At 40.2% G+C, this 22,337-nt stretch overlaps 2 protein-coding genes across 2 annotated transcripts; both read left to right on the top strand.

Moving 5' to 3' along the window:
• The first annotated feature begins 10,138 nt into the window (after positions 1–10,138).
• LOC122898964 (olfactory receptor 6C74-like) lies at positions 10,139–11,098 on the top strand. The gene has a single exon (XM_044236621.1). The coding sequence runs from the start codon at positions 10,139–10,141 to the stop codon at positions 11,096–11,098; it is 960 nt and encodes a 319-aa protein (XP_044092556.1).
• Positions 11,099–20,123: 9,025 nt separating this feature from the next.
• Positions 20,124–21,080, top strand: LOC122898963 (olfactory receptor 6C74-like). Its single transcript, XM_044236620.1, has one exon. It carries the CDS (start codon positions 20,136–20,138, stop codon positions 21,078–21,080), a length of 945 nt encoding a protein of 314 aa, XP_044092555.1. The 5' UTR covers positions 20,124–20,135.
• Positions 21,081–22,337: the final 1,257 nt, after the last annotated feature.

Below are 22,337 nucleotides of genomic sequence, written 5' to 3'. Positions count from 1 at the left end.
ACAAGTTTTACAAGGGTAAATTACTGAATTTCTAGCTTTAAGTAGTTAGTAGAAAACACTGACAAAAAACAGTAAAGATGGAAATCCATCATGATCTCTGCAACATTCCAACACATGTGGTCTTTTCAGCCAACTTCCCTAGGAAACAGTCCCCAATTGTGTTTTAATTCAATTGGGTACTGGTTTCAGCTGGCTCCCAGTGGAGGTCCTGTGACCAAAAGTGGCTAGACCAGGGATATGGAGGGGATCATATCAGACCAATCAGGAGGAAGCCTCACACGGGAGTCTTCAAACTGGCAGCTGTCCTGCCGACTTAGGCGGCTATCCCATGTCCAAGACAGACAACTATGTATAAGAACAGGAATGAAGAGAGGGCATTAAGTTTCTGGATCTTATTACTATTCTGGTCAGGGTATAGTAACAGACATTTTCCTCCCCATAGAGTAGCCTCAAGCTAGAGGATTACAGCCTGAGCAATTGACATACAAGTGTTCCAATAAGACCATACTCCTTGAATAGCCCCTAATATAAGACTACAGGAAGAGGAGAGAAAGTACTCGCTAATTTTGCACCAAAGCTCAGAGTCCAAATGTAGAGACTCACAGCCCCATGTTGGACACCAAATGATGAAGTTTTAGAATATAAGTGAGTTTCACTGGGATGAGGTCCAGAGCCAATGACCAAGAAAGAATTCTCGAGACATCTTTGGTGCAAAATGATGGTTTATTAAAGCACAGGGACAGGACCTGTGGGCAGAAAGTGCCCAGGGGTTGTATGGATGACAGGTTATGTACCAGGGCATTGGGGAAGGAAAAGGGAGGTTTTGGTAGAGCTTTCATATGCTAAAGAGGACCTACCAGATACCAGATACCAGAGGCCTTGCCTCTGCCAAGGGCATTTTGGCCTTTAGCAAGGTATTAACATTAAGATAGTTGGGAAATTCCTAAAGAATGTCACAATATGTGCCTCCCAGGAGTGGGGGTGGGAGAAGGTTGCTGTATGGCAGCTTTTGCTTTGGCCTCAGCCAGCCTTCTGTTCCCTCATCAATTGCAGTATGCTTCTTGATCAGTCTGAGCATGGGCTCCCCCTCTATGCCTGCACTGGCCACCTTCCCTCCCTGCCTTGTAGGTGGCCTGACCTCCCAGCTAAGGAAGAAGAGTCTGATAGATAACTCAGCCCCACATTGAGCAGCCCAGTCATATTGGAGGCTGAAGAACTCCAATTCATCTCCTTTGGTTCCTAAGGCTTCTTCTCAGGAGCTTTGTCTCCAAGCAGTGATAAGTGCTGGATAGGAAAACAGAATTTGATTGTGTTGTCAGTCCAGAGAACATCTTCCTCTACCCATATCTTACAAAAACCTAAGATCCCCAGAGTCACACGTGTGGAAAGAGATCAGTCTGATTTACTGAATCTTAAGAATCTTGGACACTGACTTCATGACACCCACCAATATAATACCAATTATTGGTGAGGTGAGGTTTCAAGCCCAGCCAAAAGGATCCCATTTACTAAAAGGGGATCATACAAATTAGATTTCTCTCCATGGCATGCCCTTCACCTTGTCCTCTAAGTAGTTCCCCTCCATTAAGAGTAAAACTAGTTCGGGGCACCTGGGTGGATCAGTGGGTCAAAGCCTCTGCCTTTGGCTCAGGTCATGATCCCTGGGATCAAGCTCTAGCTCAGCAGTAAGCCTGATTTCCCCCATCTCTCTCTCTCTGCCTGTTTCTCTGTCTCCTTGTGATCTCTGTTTATCAAATAAATAAATAAAATCTTTTTTAAAAAAAGAGTAAAACTTTGCCGATTTGGATGCCTTTAATTTCCTTTTGTTGTCTGATTGCTGAGGCTAGGACTTCTAGTACTATGTTGAATAGCAGTGGTGATAATGGACATCCCTGCCGTGTTCCTGACCTTAGTGGAAAAGCTTTCAGTTTTTCTCCATTGAGAATGATATTTGCAGTGGGTTTTTCATAGATGGCTTTGATGATATTGAGGTATGTGCCCTCTATCCCTACACTTTGAAGGGTTTTGATCAGGAAGGGATGCTGTACTTTGTCAAATGCTTTTTCAGCATCTATTATCACTCTTTGCAGATGATATGATACTCTATGTGGAAAACCCAAAAGACTCCACTCCAAAACTGCTAGAACTTATACAGGAATTCAGTAAAGTGACAGGATATAAGATCAATGCACAGAAATCAGTTGCACTTCTCTACACCAACAAGACAGAAGAAAGAGAAATTAAGGAGTCAATCCCATTTACAATTGCACCCCAAACCATAAGATACCTAGGAATAAACCTAACCAAAGAGGCTAAGAATCTATACTCAGAAAACTATAAAGTACTCATGAAAGAAATTGAGGAAGACACAAAGAAAGGGAAAAATGTTCCATGCTCCTGGATTGGAAGAATAAATATTGTGAAAATGTCTATGCTACCTAAAGCAATCTACACATTTAATGCAATTCCTATCAAAGTACCATCCATCTTTTTCAAAGAAATGGAACAAATAATTTTAAAATTTATATGGAACCAGAAAAGACCTCGAATAGCCAAAGGGATATTGAAAAACAAAGCCAAAGTTGGTGGCATCACAATTCCGGACTTCAAGCTTTATTACAAAGCTGTCATCATCAAGACAGCATGGTACTGGCACAAAAACAGACACATAGACCAATGGAACAGAATAGAGAGCCCAGAAATAGACCCTCAACTCTATGGTCAACTAATCTTCGACAAAGCAGGAAAGAATGTCCAATGGAAAAAAGACAGCCTCTTCAATAAATGGTGTTGGGGAAATTGGACAGCCACGTGCAGAAAAATGAAATTGGACCATTTCCTTACACCACACACAAAAATAGATTCAAAATGGATTAAGGACCTCAATGTGAGAAAGGAATCCATCAAAATCCTTGAGGAGAACACAGGCAGCAACCTCTTCGACCTCAGCCGCAGCAACATCTTCCTAGGAACATCGCCAAAGGCAAGGGAAACAAGGGCAAAAATGAACTTTTGGGATTTCATCAAAATCAAAAGCTTTTGCACAGCAAAGGAAACAGTTAACAAAACCAAAAGACAACTGACAGAATGGGAGAAGATATTTGCAAACGACATATCAGATAAAGGACTAGTGTCCAAAATCTATAAAGAACTTAACAAACTCAACACCCAAAGAACAAATAATCCAATCAAGAAATGGGCAGAGGACATGAACAGACGTTTCTGCCAAGAAGACATCCAGATGGCCAACAGACACATGAAAAAGTGCTCCATATCACTCGGCATCAGGGAAATACAAATCAAAACCACAATGAGATATCACCTCACACCAGTCAGAATGGCTAAAATCAACAAGTCAGGAAATGACAGATGCTGGCGAGGATGCGGAGAAAGGGGAACCCTCCTACACTGTTGGTGGGAATGCAAGCTGGTGCAACCACTCTGGAAAACAGCATGGAGGTTCCTCAAAATGTTGAAAATAGAACTGCCCTATGACCCAGCAATTGCACTACTGGGAATTTACCCTAAAGATACAAACGTAGTGATCCAAAGGGGCACGTGCACCCGAATGTTTATAGCAGCAATGTCCACAATAGCCAAACTATGGAAAGAACCTAGATGTCCATCAACAGATGAATGGATCAAGAAGATGTGGTATATATACACAATGGAATACTATGCAGCCATCAAAAGAAACGAAATCTTGCCATTTGCGACAACATGGATGGAACTAGAGCGTATCATGCTTAGCGAAATAAGTCAAGCGGAGAAAGACAACTATCATATGATCTCCCTGATATGAGGGAGTGGTGATGCAACATGGGGGCTTAAGTGGGTAGGAGAAGAATCCATGAAACAAGATGGGATAGGGAGGGAGACAAACCATAAGTGACTCTTAATCTCACGAAACAAACTGTGGGTTGCTGGGGGGAGGGGGGTTGGGAGAAGGGGGGAAGGTTATGGACATTGGGGAGGGTATGTGCTTTTGGGTAAATTGGAAGGGGAGATGAACCATGAGAGACTATGGACTCTGAAAAACAGTCTGAGGGGTTTGAAGTGGCGGGGGGGTGGGAGGTTGGGGTACCAGGTGGTGGGTATTATAGAGGGCACAGCTTGCATGGAGCACTGGGTGTGGTGAAAAAATAATGAATACTGTTTTTCTGAAAATAAATAAATTGGAAAAAAAAAAAGTAAAACTAGTTCATGTAATAAGCTGTAAAAGTGTTATTAGAAGAGGTCTGAACTTAAAAATGTGAATGAACTTTGCCACCTCAAAGGAGTTTTTTTTGGCGGGGGGTGGGGATTGATGGCTCTTCCATACTTTGTGTAAAATACTGACCTTGCAAAATGTAACATTCTCCATTACATTCTGGAAAGGTCCTGAAATAAAGATACTTAGGAATCTTGTGCTAAAAACACCACTTAGAACCACATGTGTGAACACCTGGAGCATCCATCCTTCAGAAGTGAGACAAGCACAAGAAATCCTACTAAGAAAGTAACAGAAGTGGAAGAGACAGAGCTTTACAAAAGAGTTGCACTTCTGAGATTTATAGATGGCTTTTTCTACTTCTTTCTATCCCACACACATAATTCAATTTAATTAATCATTCTACATGCAAAGGCAGGTTCATTAAAAAGGAAAAAAATTCTTTTTTCCATGCATGCTTTAAAAAGAAAACAAAGATACCCAGATGGAATAAATTACCCTATACCTTCAGTTTCACCTCACGGTCCCAAGTTGGAAGCTACTAACAAACACTACTATACTTTTGCTTATGTGGAGGGATAGATATTGGGTATGATATTAATGAGAATTCTAGATGAGAATTGATGTGTTCTGGGTCCCCAATGCTATTGTTGCCTTATTTTTATGGAAAATCCATAAGGGACGGTGGTTGCCAAAGTATTATTAATAATCCAACACTCCAACCTCAGCCTTGGGTTCAGCCTAATGAGTGCTTCTCTCCATCCTGATCCCTACCTTCTGTTCAAATGAGCATTCCCTATGCCCTCTCCCACAATATTGTAGATGATGGGATTTACCTTTCCTCAGGCCTTAACTTAGCCTTCTTCCTTATGGATATAATACTAGAAATTAGAACCATTCTAGGAATATATAATGTTAACCAAATACACTACAAACCAAAATACTCTTATTATCTAAATCCTGAATATAGGGGTAACCTAATTTTTCAAGAGTAGCTGAAGGACGGAATGGAAAACACAAGAATCCATAAATTTAAGTGTGCTTTATCTTTCTAAATTTGATAATCACAAATACAACTTGAAGAATTGTCCCTTTCCTTACTCTGATGGGATAATTAAACACTCAAAATACAAGCAATGCTGTAAAATAGCCACAACAAATGAGATCAAGGTATCACTTAGAAACACAAAGAAATAGTAGGTAAATAATTAGCCAAGAAGGCACTGTCCAGAAAAGAGAAAATAAACCAAGGACAATTAGAAATATTTCTTAGTATCAGCTCACCACCCCTTACGCTAGATACAATGTAGAGTAAGTTCAGCCCATTTCTTTGTCCATTTTGTCCACTTTGTAAAACTTAACATCAAACACAGACCTCTTCCTCCCACATTCCCACCATCATGTTGCCGTAGGGACTCATTCGGGTATGATAGGTATTTCTGCACCAAGAATTAGCACTGAATAAAATGAAAACCTCATGCAAATGTGCCTTTATTTTAGGATTAAAATATATAGTCTCATATTGCTCTAGCTTCTGTAACTCTTCTCCCATTACTCTTTATTTTCCCTCACTTCCAACTGAGAAAATAACTATGGGGTCCAAGTTTGGCCTGGTTGGAAAGTAGAAGTGTGTGGATGGACAGATATTGTAAAAATGATTTTGGGACTTCATCAAGATCAAAAGCTTCTGCACAGCAAAGGTAACAGTCAACAAAACAAGGAAGCAACCCACAGAATGGGAGAAGATATTTGCAAATGACAGTACAGACAAAAGGTTGATAACCAAGATCTATAAAGAACTCCTCAAACTCAACACACACAAAACAGATAATCATATCAAAAAATGGGCAGAAGATATGAACAGACACTTCTCCAATGAAGACATACAAATGGCTATCAGACACAGGAAAAAATATTCATCATCACTAGCCATCAGGGAGATGCAAATTAAAACCACATTGAGACACCAGTTAGAATGGCCAAAATTAGCAAGACAGGAAACAACATGTGTTGGAGAGGATGTGGAGAAAGGGGAATCCTCTTACACTGTTGGTGGGAATGCAAGTTGGTACAGCCACTTTGGAGAACAGTGTGGAGATTCCTCAAGAAATTAAAAATAGAGCTTCCCTATGACCCTGCAATTGCACTACTGGGTATTTACCCCAAAGATATAGATGTAGTGAAAAGAAGGGCCATCTGTACCCAATGGCCACGGTCACCAAACTGTGGAAAGAACCCAGATACCCTTCAATGGACAAATGGATAAGGAAGATGTGGTCCATATACACTATGGAGTATTATGCCTCCATCAGAAAGGATGAATACCCAACTTTTGTAGCAACATGGACGGGACTGGAAGAGATTCTGCTGAGTGAAATAAGTCAAGCAGAGAGAGTCAATTATCATATGGTTTCACTTATTTGTGGAGCATAACAAATAGCATGGAGGACAAGGGGAGATGGAGAGGAGAAGGGAGTTGGGGGAAATTGGAAGGGGAGGTGAATCATGAGAGACTATGGACTCTGAAAAACAATCTGAGGGTTTTGAAAGGGCCGGGGGGTGGTGGGTATTAGAGATGGCACGGATTGCATGGAGCACTGGGTGTGGTGCAAAAACAATGATACTGTTATGCTGAAAAGAAATAAAAAATTTTTAAAAAATGATTTTGTATATTGGGGTAGATGGGGCCCACATGAATACTCATGAAAGTTTCTGTAGTAATTGCCTTGACCTTGTGAGACCAATTATGGTGAGGGCAGATTCATGCAGGACAAGTTTCCAGGTACCATGTGCTCCAGGGCTGCCAGCAAATACTTTGGGACTTTTGTCCCCTTATTGGACTCTGGATGGGAAACCAGAGGTCACAAAAAATTGGGTCACTTCTGCCATGGCAGTCCAGCTGAGATACCCAGAAGCAGCAGTTTTTCCAACACAATGGTTGCTATGGATACAGCTTCTCCCCCCCTCTAGCTCACATCTATACTCTTCTAAGTTTAGAAAGAATCTTGGGTTCCAATTCCAGATACATTTAAAAAGAGTGGGGCCTGCCAGGTTAGAGATAGTACAGAAACCACCTAGAATTTTTTTCTTCCCTGAAAAGGACAATGTGCACTTTCTTTTTTCAAGGATATTGGAGAGTACAATGCAAATATTTTTCAGATTAAAATATGCAATGAAAAGAATCATAATATTGGTGGAAGAATGAGGAATGATTGACCAAGAAAGGCGGAGTTCCCCCAAAAGCCTCATGAATTCCATGGTGTAATCCAGCTGTTTTTCACCATAAGGTCTGTTCTTTTAACAACTGTGCCCTGGTCTCAGTGCAAATATCACTGTATAAAATTGTAGTCTGGACTGTTAACCTCTAATCAGTAGCAATATTGAACTTGGGATTTAAAAACCCTTGGGAAATTGTCATATAACTTCCTCCAAATCTTGTGAAAAATCAGCGGGGACATCTGGGAGTCGCTATCACCAGAGACAATGGGAAGATAGATATAAGGAAGGGCGAGGTCAGTAATTCTTTTTTTTTTTTAAAGGTTTTATTTATTTATTTGACAGTCAGAGATCACAAGTAGGCAGAGAGGCAGGCAGAGAAATAGGAGGAAGCAGGCTCCTCGCTGAGCAGAGAGCCGATCCCAAGACCCTGAGATCATGACCCGAGCCAAAGGCAGAGGCTCAAACCTCTGAGCCACCCAGGCGCCCCTAGGTCAGTAATTCTTGTTCTCGACATTGACTAATTCGCAGTTCCCAGGCACCAGCCATGCCTTTACTTACTGCCCCTGTCTCTTCAACATCTAGTAAGATTTGGAGGCCTACATTCTCTGCTCACTGACTAGGTCCTTTCTGCTGGATCACCAAACAGTATTGTGGCAAAAACATTATGGAGGCCTCAAATTTTCATATCAGCACCTTCTAACTGTTGATGCAGTAAAATAAGGATGCTTCTCCACATTGAAAGGTGAGCATACGATGGAGGACCATAATGCAATAGAAGATAACTTGGAGCAGCCCATGACATAAAGCACTGCTGCAGAAGGTCCTGTGTCTCAGCAGCACCTAGGGCTAAACCTATAAGAAAATGCCTTCTCCCACTAACTGGGGTAGAAGATGACAATATAGGAGGTGACAGCAATGTTGCATGTTAGGTGGGCTTCTACCCTCTGAGGGAGGCAGAAATAGACTTTTCCTTAGAATCCTAAGCAGTCTGGGAGTCCAGCTCTAGCCCAGAATTGGGGCCAGTGAAATGTAGTTGTTTTAGTCGATTTTCTCCCCTCGGTGGTTTCAGTGGTCAAAGCTGAATGTAGCCTTGTGCTATGAAACATTCTGAGCTATGGAAACAGGGCTTCGGCCTTCAGAGCACTGGCATCATGGGATGCATATTCACCCCACTGTGGGACAACAGGCTGTGAAATATGCATTTCCTTCTCCTTTCCTTGCAGCCTAGAGCAACCTCTTGATGTCTTCCAAGACAGTAACTGCAAGAAGAGGAAACCTGACTCCCCAATGAGGTGATTCATGTGTGTGCCTGGCTTCATGGACCCTGGTGACCCGGTGGACTTAATGGGGTCAAGAGGAACAGAAGCAGAGGCTTCTTCTTGTTGTGCCACTCAGGGGGAACAGTTTGGTTTCATGAGCTGCCCTTCAGAGGACCTGGCCCAGGGTGCATTACTGAGAGAGACACATCCCACACACCAGACTTTTAGCCTGGCATTGAGATGCTAGAGCCAAACACCATCGCGAGAGAAGTTTACTGATTGAAAGGACTGAAGAGAGAAGAATGTTCATGGAGCTTTGATGCAAGAGTAATTTATGAATGCCATGTGCCCTGCACAACCTTCATAATAGTGGGTTGATCTTGTAAACTACTATCACTCCTACCTACATCACAGACCAGCATGACCAGCTTGAACCCTGCAGTGAGGATGAGGGGAGGCAAATCCTGGATTTACAATTTATCTTAAATTGAGCAGCCCCTAATGTCTCTAGTCTCCAGTCTCTTCTATAAAATGTTTGTGCTAAAGTAGTTGCTCTCTCAGCCCTGTCTCTTTCCACAGGTCTGTAACCCACCAGTGAATCTAACCAAGGGTAGAAACAATTATGATAAATAAAGCTAATCTTTCACTTAAGATTGAGAGATCATCAACAATAGATATTATCCCATTTTAAAATATTTTGTCACTGCATTTGGAAATAGCAGATCCTCCAGATTCTGGCATTCTGCCTAAAGTCCCAGCTAAAGTCCCAGCTATGGGTCCCAGAGAGCTCTCTGGAACTCTCCAGGCTTCAATTTCTGCTTCTGTAGAAGGGGCTCATGGTTATTGTGAAGACTAATAGAAATACTAAATTTCAGTGACCAGCATAGAACAAGCATAAGTCCTCAACAGATCATAATGAAACAACTTAGACAATAGAATGTATTGCAGATTTTACAGAGGATATTCAAGGGAGGTATTATTAACATTATTGTTATGTTTACTTACAAATTAATATTACTAAAAATAAAATATTTGTAAGTATGAAAATGTCAATAACTCTGCCCACCAATGATGCTCTATTAAGCATTATATTATTGATCATAATATTACACTTAGACTTTGAAGAACACTTAGGAAACATTGGCATCATCTATCAAGTGATTTCCATGGTTTATCGTAATTAATCCTCAATAAACATGAATAGGTAGATCCTATCATCTTCACTCTACAAAGGGTGAAAGTGAAGTTCACGGAGGACCCTAAAGGAAACCCGTCCCTCAGGAGTTAGAACTCAGTATTGAACTAGTACTGAACTCAGGTCCTTCTGATTCAAGAACCAGGGTGCTAAACCACATTGTTATCTGCCTCTCCACGTTCTTTGATAGGCAAATAACTTAATCATGCTCCTCTAAAACCTTTGTGTTCCCTGATGTAGGTTAAATCAGCAGTGATGTTGTGGAAAGAAATGCCCATGGAAATGAGGAATTGGACAACTGTCCAAGAATTCACCTTGGAGGGGTTTCCTGCCATCCAGCACCTGGGAAAAGTCCTCTTTTTTGTACACCTGCTGGCGTACTTGGCATCCATTGCAGGTAATGTGGTCATAGTCACCATCACCTGTGCTGACTCCAGGCTCCACACACCTATGTACTTTTTCCTCAGCATCTTTTCCTTCTTGGAGTGTTGTTTCATAAGTGCTGTTATTCCTAAGTTGTTGCTCATCTTTCTCGTAGGCAAACAAACCATTTCCTTTCTGGCCTGTTTCATACAAGCATTTGTCTTTGTATTTGTGGGAGCAACCGGTTTCCTCCTCATAGCAGTGATGTCTCTGGATCGGTATGTGGCCATTTGCAAGCCTTTGCATTACCCGACCATCATGAACCTGAAGACTTGCTTCCTCCTGGTCACTGCCTGCTTGGCTTTGGCCTTCCCTCTCATCACTGGGCTGGTAGTAACAGTTTCCCAGTTATCCTTCTGTGGCCCCGATGTTATCCCCCACTTTTTCTGTGACCTTGGCCCCCTGATTCATCTCTCCTGTTCTGACACCAGGTCTATTGAAATGTTGGCTTTTGTCCTCGCTTTGTTTATCCTTTTGACATCCCTTATTATAACCATCATTGCATACAGCAACATAGTAGTCACAATTGTGGGACTCCCATCAGCCAAGGAGAAACAGAAAGCTTTCTCCACCTGCTCCTCTCACCTCATAGTTCTCTCACTGATGTACGGCAGCTGTGTGTTCATATATGTGAAACCAAAGCAAACGAACAGGCTGGAGTCCAACAGGGAGGCTGCCCTTGTGAACACGGTGGTGACCCCACTGCTGAACCCTGTCATCTACACTGTGCGGAACAAGCAGGTCCACCAGGCTCTGAGGGAGACAATGTGCAGAATGAAAATAACAAGATAAAAAATTCACATGCCTTTGGAGTGGAAGGCTTCAGAGAACCATCTATCTTCATTCTGCCAATTTAGCAGTTCACAGAGTTGTACAGCAGTGTCTTGGGCAACCGGAGCCGATCTACACATCACTAGCAAAATGAAAATCTGTTTTACAAGACACATTTTACATTGATGTGCCTAACAATCTTTCCACATATTGAAGACAATTGATTAATTGTAATACCCTTTACTGAATTTTTATTCTTACATCTGATAAAAATCCTGTGCTTGAAGTTTCTAAATTTTAGTAATATATGCATTTTTATTTTACTTCTCTTTAGCTGCAAACATGGCACAACAGAATTAATAATGCTTTAAGAAAGGCATTTAGATAATTAAAGTAATAGGAGGTTATATATTGCAATGTGTTTAGGAAGGAAGGAGTGGAAATAGTACAAATGCTTGGCTCCACATTCCCTCCATGCCTAGACAAAGGAAACAATGGTCATAGTACCCTTCAACCTGGAATATATTTGGTTTGTATCAGGTGTGCTCTTCAATTCTATTCTTGGCCCTTAGCTTAGCTATATCTGTATGCATCAGTCCCATGCTAGAGAGAAACAGCATTGTTCTCAGCCTTAGAGAACCAAACTATAAATAGTGGTAATAACCACAGCATCCCACAGCAGACCAATACTCCTAATTCTTAAGTTATTTATTCTAGCTTCATCTCCTCAGATGCATAATGCATACTTACAATTGTTTCATTTCCTAAAACTGTTGCCATAGAATGTGTATTTATGTCAATGGAAGGAAGCCCTTATTTCATATTTCTGTAATATTTTCCAAAATTCAAGTTCTTAAAATCTAAGTTATTTACTTATCTGCTTCATATTGCTAATGAATTATAAACAAATTGAACACATTTCCTGGTTGAGTAGTAACGGTTTGTGTTGACAACGGTGTTGTCAACAGTTAAGATTGTCTTCTGATTGATAACCTATTTTAAAACCAACATTTCCTTTATCCCAATCCTTAAAATTTGAGTACTTTTCACACCTTTCCAATGGGAGTGTATTTACTTATTATTCAGAAGAAACATCTCTAAAAAAGATTAAGATAGTTTTTAATGTTGTTTGTCTTTAACCCAAACCCTGAGGTTAGATAATCTTTAATATATTTTATGAAACACGTTCTACACCATGATTAGATCCTATTTGGCCTTGATGGTCCTATTACAAAGTTCAGATTTCATCTGATTGACATAAAGAAGTATCAAACATGTTCTAAAAAATCACAGATGATTCACTATACACACTGCATTAAAAGGAGTTTGGAAAAGATCAGAGTGGGAAAGTGGGTACAGACAATGTTGTAGAATTAGAAGAAAAAGAATGATGGCTAAGGGAAGTGGCAGTGGGAATGGAATACAAAGGGACCAGAGTAGACACTGAAACATTTGTATTGGACAAGGCTGGTGCTGCCTTCAACTAACTGGTCAACTTCCAAAAACAGGTAAGTCACAGTCTCCATGAAATATTGAGATTGAGCCAATAATCTCTAGGGTCCACATGAAAATACACATGGACGTAGCAGTGAGATGCTGCAGGAACATGGAAATAATGTTCCACCCTGAGATTTGAATAACTGAAAAGTGTATGGAAGTGGCTGAGGTTTCATAAGGTAGGAATAAATGATGGAATTGTGGTCAAATTTCTGAAAAGAGTGAATTTCCCCAAGGTTTTAGCCAGGATTAGATAATTATTTAGTAGACGTAAACTAATTAAATACACTTTATATTATCTTGAATTCGGCTCTGATTGAAGAGTGAGCTTGACAAACACAACATTGAAGGCCAGAAATCCAAAACTGAGTCTACAAATACAGGCTGGTCATTACCAGCCAAAGATAGTATCAAGTAAAGACAAATTTTCATGTGGAGGTTAATGCACTAGATTCCGATGCTATAAAATGTTTTATTGAGACAAATCCCTAAGCTAATTCTATACTGAAGATACATCCAATCATATTTTTAAGACACTTTGTTGGCATGTGATTAATATATAAAAAGCTATAAATATATAATGTATACAAGTTGATGTGTTTTGAGATAAAAATACATCCTTGAAGCCATCATCACTATCAATGCCAGGAACCAATCACCTCCAAAAGTTTCTTCCTGGTCCCTTTATTGTCAATCTTTTTTCCTTTGCAGGTAAAAGCACATACTTTTTTTTTTTAAGACCTTATTTATTTACTTGGCAGACAGAGATCACAAGCAGACAGAGAGGCAGGCAGAGAGCCCGATACTGGGCTCGATTTCGGGACCCTGGGACCACAACCCGAGCCAAAGGCAGAGGCCTCAACCCACTGAGCCACCCAGGCACCCCAAAAGCATATACTTTAAGATCTTGCCTCTTAAATTTTTATGTAGGCAATAAAGCATTGTTAGTCATAGGCTCAATATCACACAGATCTCCAGAATTTATTATTTATAACTGAAACTTGATCAATAATCCCTATTCGCCCAGCCCTCAAACCACCATTCTATGGTCTGCTTCTACATATTAGTTTAGATTAGTTTAGATTTAGTTTAGAAGATCACGCAGTGTTTTTTTTCTGTTTCCTGCCTTTTCCCATAGAATAATGACCTCCAAGCATATCTACATGGTTGCAAGTAGCATGACCTGCTTCTTTGTAAAGGCTGAATGATATTCCATTAACGTATACATGACACATTGTATTTATCCACGCCTCTTTACACAGATTTTTAGGTTATTTCCCTAAATAAGATGGTTATTTCCATCTTAGCTATCATAAAAAATTCTACAGTGAACATGGGAGTACAGATATCCCTTTGACATCCATATTTCAATTACTTTGGATATATACCCAGGGGTGGGATGCTGGATCAATGGAAATCTTACTTTGAAATTTTTCAGGCAAGACTATATTATTTACCAGATTGTTTACACCAATTTATACTTTTTTGTTCTTGTTGTTGTTTGATTCAATTTTATTTCTTTTTTTTGTGTGTGTGGGTATAGTTCTTCTTTTTTTTAATTTTTTTTCAGTGTAACAGTATTCATTGTTTTTGCACCATACCCAGTGCTCCATGCAATCCATGCTCTCCTTAATACCCACCACCTGGCTCCCCCAACCTACCACCCCCCGCCCCTTCAAAACCCTCAGAGTCCATAGTCTCTCACGGTTCACGTCCCCTACCAATTTCCCTCAACTCCCTTCTCCTCTCCATCTTCCCATTTTACACGTTCATCAAGAATGATCAAGAATGTACAAGGATTTCTTTTTCTCCACAACCTTGTTGACACGTCTTTTCTTTTGTGGGTTTTTGGTAATACCCATCCAAATAAACTGGAAAGTGATATCTCATTGTGGTTTTTACTTGTATTTCCCTTAGTAATGTTTGCAATTCCATTAGTGATGGCAAGCATCTTTCAATGTATCTGTTAGTCATTTGCATGTCTTCTTTGGAAAAATGTGTATTCAGTTACTCTGTCCATTTTTTCCCACTTTCTTTAAGTGTTTATTTAAATTCCACTTTGTTAACATACAGTGTAATATTGGTTTTAGGTGTACAATTTAGTGGTTCGACACTTATATACAACACCCAGAGCTCATGATGACAAGTGAACTTAATCCCCACCCCCTACTTCATTCATCCCTCCAGCCACATCCCCCCTGGTTACCATCAGTTTGTTCTCTATAGTCAAGATGCTGTTTCTTGATTTGCCTCTCTCTTTCACTTTCCACCCCATGCTCCTTTGTTTTGTTTCTTAAATTCCATGTATGACTGAAATCATGTTATTTGTCTTTCTCTGACTTTTTTCACTCGGCATAATATTCTTAAGCTCCACCTACATTTTGCAAGTGGCAAGATTTCATTCTTTTTGATGGCAGACTAATATCCCATTGTATATATATGCCACATCCTTTAACTATTCAGCAGTCAATAGATATTTCGGCTCTTTCCATAACTTGGCTATTGTGGATAATCAGCTATAAGTATTGGGATGCATGTATTCCTACAATTTAGTATTTTTGTATTCTTTAGGTACTAGTAGTGCAATAACTGGATCACAGGGTGGTTCTATTTTTAACTTTTTGAGGAACCTCCAAATTGTTTCCCAGAGTGGTTCACCAGTTTGCATTCCTACCAACAGTGTAAGAGGGTTCCCCTTTCTCCACATTTTCACAAATACTTGTTGTTTCTTGCATTGTTGATTTTAGCCATTTTGACAGGTGTGAGGTGATATCTCATTGTAGTTTTGATTTGTATTTCTCTAGTGATGAGTGACATTGAGTATCTTTTCATGTGTCTGTTGGCCATCTGTATTTCTTCCTTGGAAAATGTCTTATCACATCTTCTGTCCACTTTTTAATAGGTTATTCATTTTGGGGGTGTGAGTTTTTTGCGCTTTTTTTTTTAAAGATTTTATTTATTTATTTGACAGAGAGAAATCACAAGTAGATGGAGAGGCAGGCAGAGAGAGAGAGAGAAGCAGGCTCCCTGCTGAGCAGAGAGCCCGATGCGGGACTCGATCCCAGGACCCTGAGATCACGACCTGAGCCGAAGGCAGCGGCTTAACCCACTGAGCCACCCAGGCGCCCCTTTTTTGCGCTTTTTATAAATTTTGGATACTCACCTTTTATCAGATATGTCATTTGCAATTATCTTCTCTCATTACATAGGTTGTTTTAACTTTGATTGTTTCCATCACCGTGCAGAAGCTTACCCAAAGCAATATTTACATTTCATGCAATCCGTATCTAAATGCCCAACAGTATTTTTCACAGAACTAAATCAAACAATCCTAAAATTTGTATATAGCCAAAAGACCAAAACAGCCAAAGCAACCTTGAAAAAGGAAAACAAAGCTAGAGGCATCATAATTATGGACTTCAAGCTATATCAAATAACTATAGCGGTCAAAACAGTAGAGTAATGGCACAAAAATAGACACATGGATGAATGGAAAAGAATTAAAAACCCAGATGTGAAACCAGAATTACATGACCAATTAGTTTTTACAAAAGAAAAAAGAATATCTAATGGGAAAAAGATAATCTCTTCCACAAATGTTGGGAAAGCTAGACAGCTATATGCAAAAGAATGAAACTGGATCACTTTCTTACACCACACACAAAAATAAATTCAAAATGGATGAAAGACCTAAATGTGAGACATGAAACCAGATACAACCTACAAGAGAGCCCAGGCAGTAACACCTTCGACATTGGCTATAGCAACTTCTTTCTGGATGTGTCTCCTAAAGCAAGTGAAACAAAAGCAAAAATAAACTATTAGGACTATATCAAAATAACATAGAGATGTGGGAGGAGGATCACTCGAGAGCATTAGGACAACTATCCAAAAAAAAGCTATAGACCAAGGACAATCAGAAACATTTCCTTATGCTAGCTCACCATCCCTTCCATTAGATGCAATATATACTTATTTCAACCCATTTCTTTGAGTATCCCCTTTGTAAACCTTTCCGTGAAACCACATACCAGGCCCTCTCCTCCCACATGCCCACATCATGGTGGCATTGGAACTCATTCAGGTGTGACAGGTATTTCTGCACCACAAAGCTGGCACTGAGTAAAATTAAAACTCCATGCAAATGAGCCTTTACCTGAGCATTAAAATGGATAGTCTCATGCTGCTCTAGCTTCTGTAATTCTCTTCCCTTTATTCTATATTTTCCCTGGCTTCCAAATGAGAAAATAACCATGAGGTCCAAGTTTGGCCTGGATTGAAAACAGAGTGTGTAGACGGACAGACATTATAAAAATGTTTTTGTCTATTTGTGAGAGGGTGCAACCCACATGAATACTTGTGAAATTTCCTATATTTCCCCTGACCTACCAAGATCAATACTAGTCAAGACAGAGTGAGGTAGAACAAATTTCCACATGCTACCATATTCTCCAATACTGCCTACAAATTCACTTTGGGAGTTTAGTCCCCTTCTCTGAGGTTAATGGGAAGCCAAAGACCATGGAAAAATGGGTTACTCCTGCCACTGAAGCCCAGCTGAGATACCCAGGAGAAGAAGCACCTCTCCAACCCAGTGGTTACAATGGGTACAGCTTCTCCACCCTAAGGCCTCACATCTCTTCCTCTTCTGCTTCTAGAAAAAAATCTGAGGATCCACAACCCATATTCTTTTTTTAAAATTATTTATTTATTTATTTTATTTCTTTTCAGTGTCCAGAATTCATTGTTTATGCACCACACTCAGTGCCCCATGCAATACGTACACTCCATAATACCCACTACCAGGCTTACCCAACCCCTCACCTCCCTCCCCTCCAAAAACCTCAGTTTGTTTCTCAGAGTTCACAGTCCCTCATGGTTCATCTCCCCTTCCAATATCCCCCAACTCCCCAGATTCTTTTAAAGAGAGGGAGGCCTGCCAGGTTAGAGATGTTACATAAACTACCTAGTGTTCCTCCTTCTTCCCTGAAGGGAAAAAGGTGTTTGCTTTCATTTTCAAGAAGATTGGGGAACACAACAAAAATATGCAATGAAAGGAATCAAAATGTGGGTGGAAGCATGAAGCATGATTTATCAAGAAAGGTGGATTTCCCCAGAATCTTCCCAAAAGTTTGATGACAGCTAGGGTGTTATCCAGCTCTTTCTCACATAAAACTCTATTATTTTGACAGTAGTCTGGCCTCAGTGCACACACCACATGTAGAAAATTGTAGCCTGGACTTTTACCTCAAATAAGTAGTAATGTTCAACTTGGGATTTTGGAAACCCTTGGGAAATTGTCATATAATTTCCTTGAAAAATCTTGGCAGAGAACAGTGCAGACATCTGGGAGTCAGCATCACCATAGACAATGGAAAGATAAATATAAGGGTATCACCAGGAACTTGTTCTCAACAGTGACCAATTAGTTACCCCCAGGACACCTGCTACCCCTTTATTTTCTGCCCCTGTCTCTTCAGCATCTAATAAGGTTTGGGAGCATGTACTCTCTGCATACTGGCTGGGTCCATCCTGCTTGGTGACTCTACAGTCTCATTGGGAAAATATCATAGAGCCTCAGATTTGCTCGCCAGCACCTTCTCACTATTGATGCAGTAAAACAAGGATGCTACTCACAAGGAAAGGTAACAATAAGATGTAGGAGCACAGTGTAAGAGAATGTGTTTGGAGCAGGTACACCCATAACATGGAGCACTGCCACAGAAAGACCCTTGTCTCAGCAACACCCAGGGCTAAGCTGATAAGCTGCCTGCTGTGTATAATTTGTATAGGAGGTGACAGGGATATGGCTTGCCCCACTGGGGCAAGCAAAGCCAGACAATTCATCAGAATCTTAACTAGTGGAAGTTCAGCTCTAGCCCAGAATTGGAGACTATGAAATGTGATTGTTTTATCTGTCTGCTCCTTTCTGGGGTTTCAGTGGCTCAGGCCACCATGTAGACTTACTGTGCTATAAAACCTCTGGGCTACTGAAACAGGACTTTGTCATTCAGAACACTGGCAGCAGGCATGCATATTCACTCCCACTCTGGGAAAAGAGGCTGTGACTAATGGGCTTCCTTCTCATTCCCTTCAGCCCAGAGCAAGCTCTTGATTTCTTAGAAGACAATAACTGCAAAGGAAGGAAGCCCTGCCTCCCATGTGGTGACTCTTCTGCTTGTGCCTGACCTCAGGCATCCTGGTAACTTGGTGGGCTTACTGGGGTCAACAGGAACAAAAGGAGAGGCTCCTTTAGACTGTACCACTCAGGGATGAGCAGTTTGCTTTCATGAGCAGCCCTTCAAGGACCTGATCCATGGCAGGTTAATGAGAGACACATTCCTCACAGCTAACCTTTAGCCCAGTATTGAGATGCTAGAGCTAAAACCATCCTGAGAGAAATTACTGATTGAGAGGACTGAAGAAAAAAAAAAAAAAAAGTACTGAGCTTTGATGTAAGAGAGAATTTAAGAGTGCCAGGTGCCCCGCATATCCACCCAAGTGGGTTAATCCAAGAAGTATTAGCACTCCCACCTTCATCACTGTCCAGCATTAAACTAGAAGCTGAGGGGTAAATCCTAGATATACAGCTTAGCTATTTTTGAGCAGTCCTCAATATCTCTGGTCTCCAGTCTCTTCTGTAAAATGCCTGTACTACACAGATCCTCTCTAAGCCCCCTGTCATTCCACAGGCCAAAAACTCATCTGTGATACTAACTAAAGATAGAAACAATTAAGATAAATAAAATGAACCTCTCTCTTAAGGATGAAAGAATAACAATAGGTTTGGTCCAATTTAAAATGTTTTGACACTGCATTTGGAAGCTCTAGGGGTTCTGGTTCTGGCAATCAGGCTAAAGTCAGCTATGTGACCTAAGCTGTCTAGAACTCTCTAAGCCTCAGTTTCTGCTTCTATAGAAGGAACTCCTGATTATTGTGATGAGTAATAAAAATACTGAATTTCAGTGACCAGAATAGAATAAGCTCAAGCTCTCAACACATCATGATGATAACTTGGACCATAGAATGTGTTGCATTATTAAGGGGATACTCAAAGCTAAACTTATTGTTGTGTTTACTGAAAATTGATATCATTAAAAACAATAAAACGATATAACTAAGAAACTGTCAATACCTCTGCCTACTGATGGTGTTCTATTTAAGCATTCTATTAATGACCTTTACATTACAACTAAACAAAGAGGAACACATAGGAAATGTTAGCATATTTCAAGTGAGTTATATGCTTTATCTAATTTTCACAAGAACATGAATACGTAGAGCCTATCATCTTTATTCTATAAAGGTTGTAAGTGAAGTCCACAAAAGTTAGCTACCTTTCCAAAGATGACTCATCTCTTAGGAGTTGGAACTCACTACTGAACTAGTATTGAAATCCAGCCTTTCTGACTCAAGAACTAACTACCTAAACCACTTTGCTATCAGCCTAACCACCTTCTTAGATAGGCAAACATCTTAATCATATCCCCCACTAAAACAATTGTGTTCCCCAATGTCTTTACTGTAGGTTAAATCAGCAGTGATACTACTATGGAAAGAGATGCTCATGGAAATGGAGAATAGAACAACTGTCCAAGAATTCACCTTGGAGGGGTTTCCTGCCATCCAACACCTGGGAAAGGTCCTCTTCCTGGTGCACCTGCTGGCATACTTGGCATCCATTGCAGGCAATGCTGTCACAATCACCATCACCTCTGCTGACTCCAGGCTCCACACACCTATGTACTTGTTCCTCAGCATTTTCTCCTTCTTGGAGTGTGGTGTCATAAGTGCTGTTATTCCTAAGTTGCTGGTCATCTTTCTTGTAGACAGAAAGATCATTTCCTTTCTTGCATGTTTTATACAAGCCTTTGTCTTTTTATATCTGGGAGCAGTAGGTTTCTTCCTCATAGCAGTGATGTCTCTGGATCGGTATGTGGCCATTTGCAAGCCTCTGCATTACCCGACCATCATGAATCTGAAGACCTGCTTCCTCCTTGTCACTGCCTGCTTCACTTTGGCCTTCCCTCTCATCACTGGGCTGGTAGTGAAGGTTTCCCAGCTATCCTTCTGTGGCCCTCATGTCATCCCCCACTTCTTCTGTGAACTTGGCCCCTTAATTCATCTCTCCTGTTCTGACACCAGGTCCACTGAAATTTTGGCCTTAGTCCTTGCTTTGTTTGTTCTTTTTACATCCATTATCATAACCATCATTGCATACAGCAACATAGTAGTCACAATCATGCAACTTCCCTCAGCCAAGGAGAAACAGAAAGCTTTCTCTACCTGCTCCTCTCACCTCATAGTTCTCTCTCTTATTTACGGCAGTTGTGTGTTCATATACGTGAAACCAAAGCAAACGAACAGGCTGGAGTCCAATAGGGAGGCTGCCCTTGTGAACACAGTGGTGACCCCGCTGCTGAACCCTGTCATCTACACTCTCCGGAATAAGCAAGTCCACCAGGCTCTGAGGCAGACAATGTGCAGAATGAAAATATCAGGATAAGAAAAAAAAAAAAATCAAATGGTCTTAGAGTTGAATACCTAGAGACCCCTGTGTCCTCATTCTGGCCAATGTAATAGTCCACAGAGTTCTAGTGCTATGTCTCTGGACACTATACATGACCTCTGCACATCCCTAGCAAAATGGAAATCTACTTTCAAGACCACATTTTACCTTGATGTACATAATTATCTTCTTCCAAATTTTCCATATTTGAATGACAACTGATTTTTTGTGTCCTCCCTCTGGTATCTATCATGTGCTTGAAGTTTCCTAAATTTAATACTTTACACACTTTTTATTTAACTTCTCTTCAGCAATAAACATGTCTCAACAGAATTAATAATGATTTACCAAAAGGCATTTAGATAATTCAAATGATCAATGAAGGTATATTATGTGATTGTTCAGAAGGAAAGGATGGAAATAGTCCCAGTGCTTGAGTCTACATTCCTTCCAAGACTAGCACAGGGAAATAATGGTCATAGTACCCTTCATAATGGAATATATATACTTTGCATTAGTGTGCTCTTAAATGTTGTTTTCGGTCCTTAGTTTAGCTACATATGTATGCATCAATCTCATGCTGGAGAGAAAGAACTATTCTCAGGCTTAAACCATTTTCTAAGGAGAAGGAATAATCCCAGCAACCTAAAGCTGACCAGCTCCTCTTTCTTAAGCTATTTATTCTGGCCCCAGCCCTTCAGATGTGCATAACATTTATATTAATAGCTATGACCACAGAATGCTTGTATATATCAGTAGAAGAAAAGGGTTCACTTATTTGGTATTTCTATAAATTCATCCAAAGATTCAAGTTGGTAGCATTTATTTGCTTCTCTATTTCATTAATAATGAAAAAGAAATTAAACATTTTCCTGGTGGACTAGTGCTATCAATTACAAGGTTATCTTTTCATTGACAACCTACTTTAAAACCAATATTTCCAGTTCTCATTCTTTAAACTTTGTGTAATTTTCACATGTATTTTTTTAGCTAGGATGTGTCTATTTTTCCTTCTGAAGAAATATCTCTAAAATGATTAAGATGAGGTTTTATTTTCTTTCTCTTTAGCCCAAACCCTGAGACTAATTATGTCAAATATATTTTATGGAACATGCTATACACCATGGTTAGATACTATTTGCCCTTGATGTCCCTATTTCAAAGTCCAGACTTCATCTGATTGAAAATGAAGTAGAATTGAGCATCTCCTAAAAAGTCAGAGATGGTTCTCTGTACAGGTTGCATAAAAAAGAG

The sequence above is a fragment of the Neovison vison genome, chromosome 2, assembly GCF_020171115.1.
Source record: "Neovison vison isolate M4711 chromosome 2, ASM_NN_V1, whole genome shotgun sequence".
NCBI classification, from domain to species: domain Eukaryota; kingdom Metazoa; phylum Chordata; class Mammalia; order Carnivora; family Mustelidae; genus Neogale; species Neogale vison.
The sequence above is the reverse complement of the archived record's forward strand: the minus strand, read 5'-3'. Positions and strand labels throughout refer to the sequence as shown.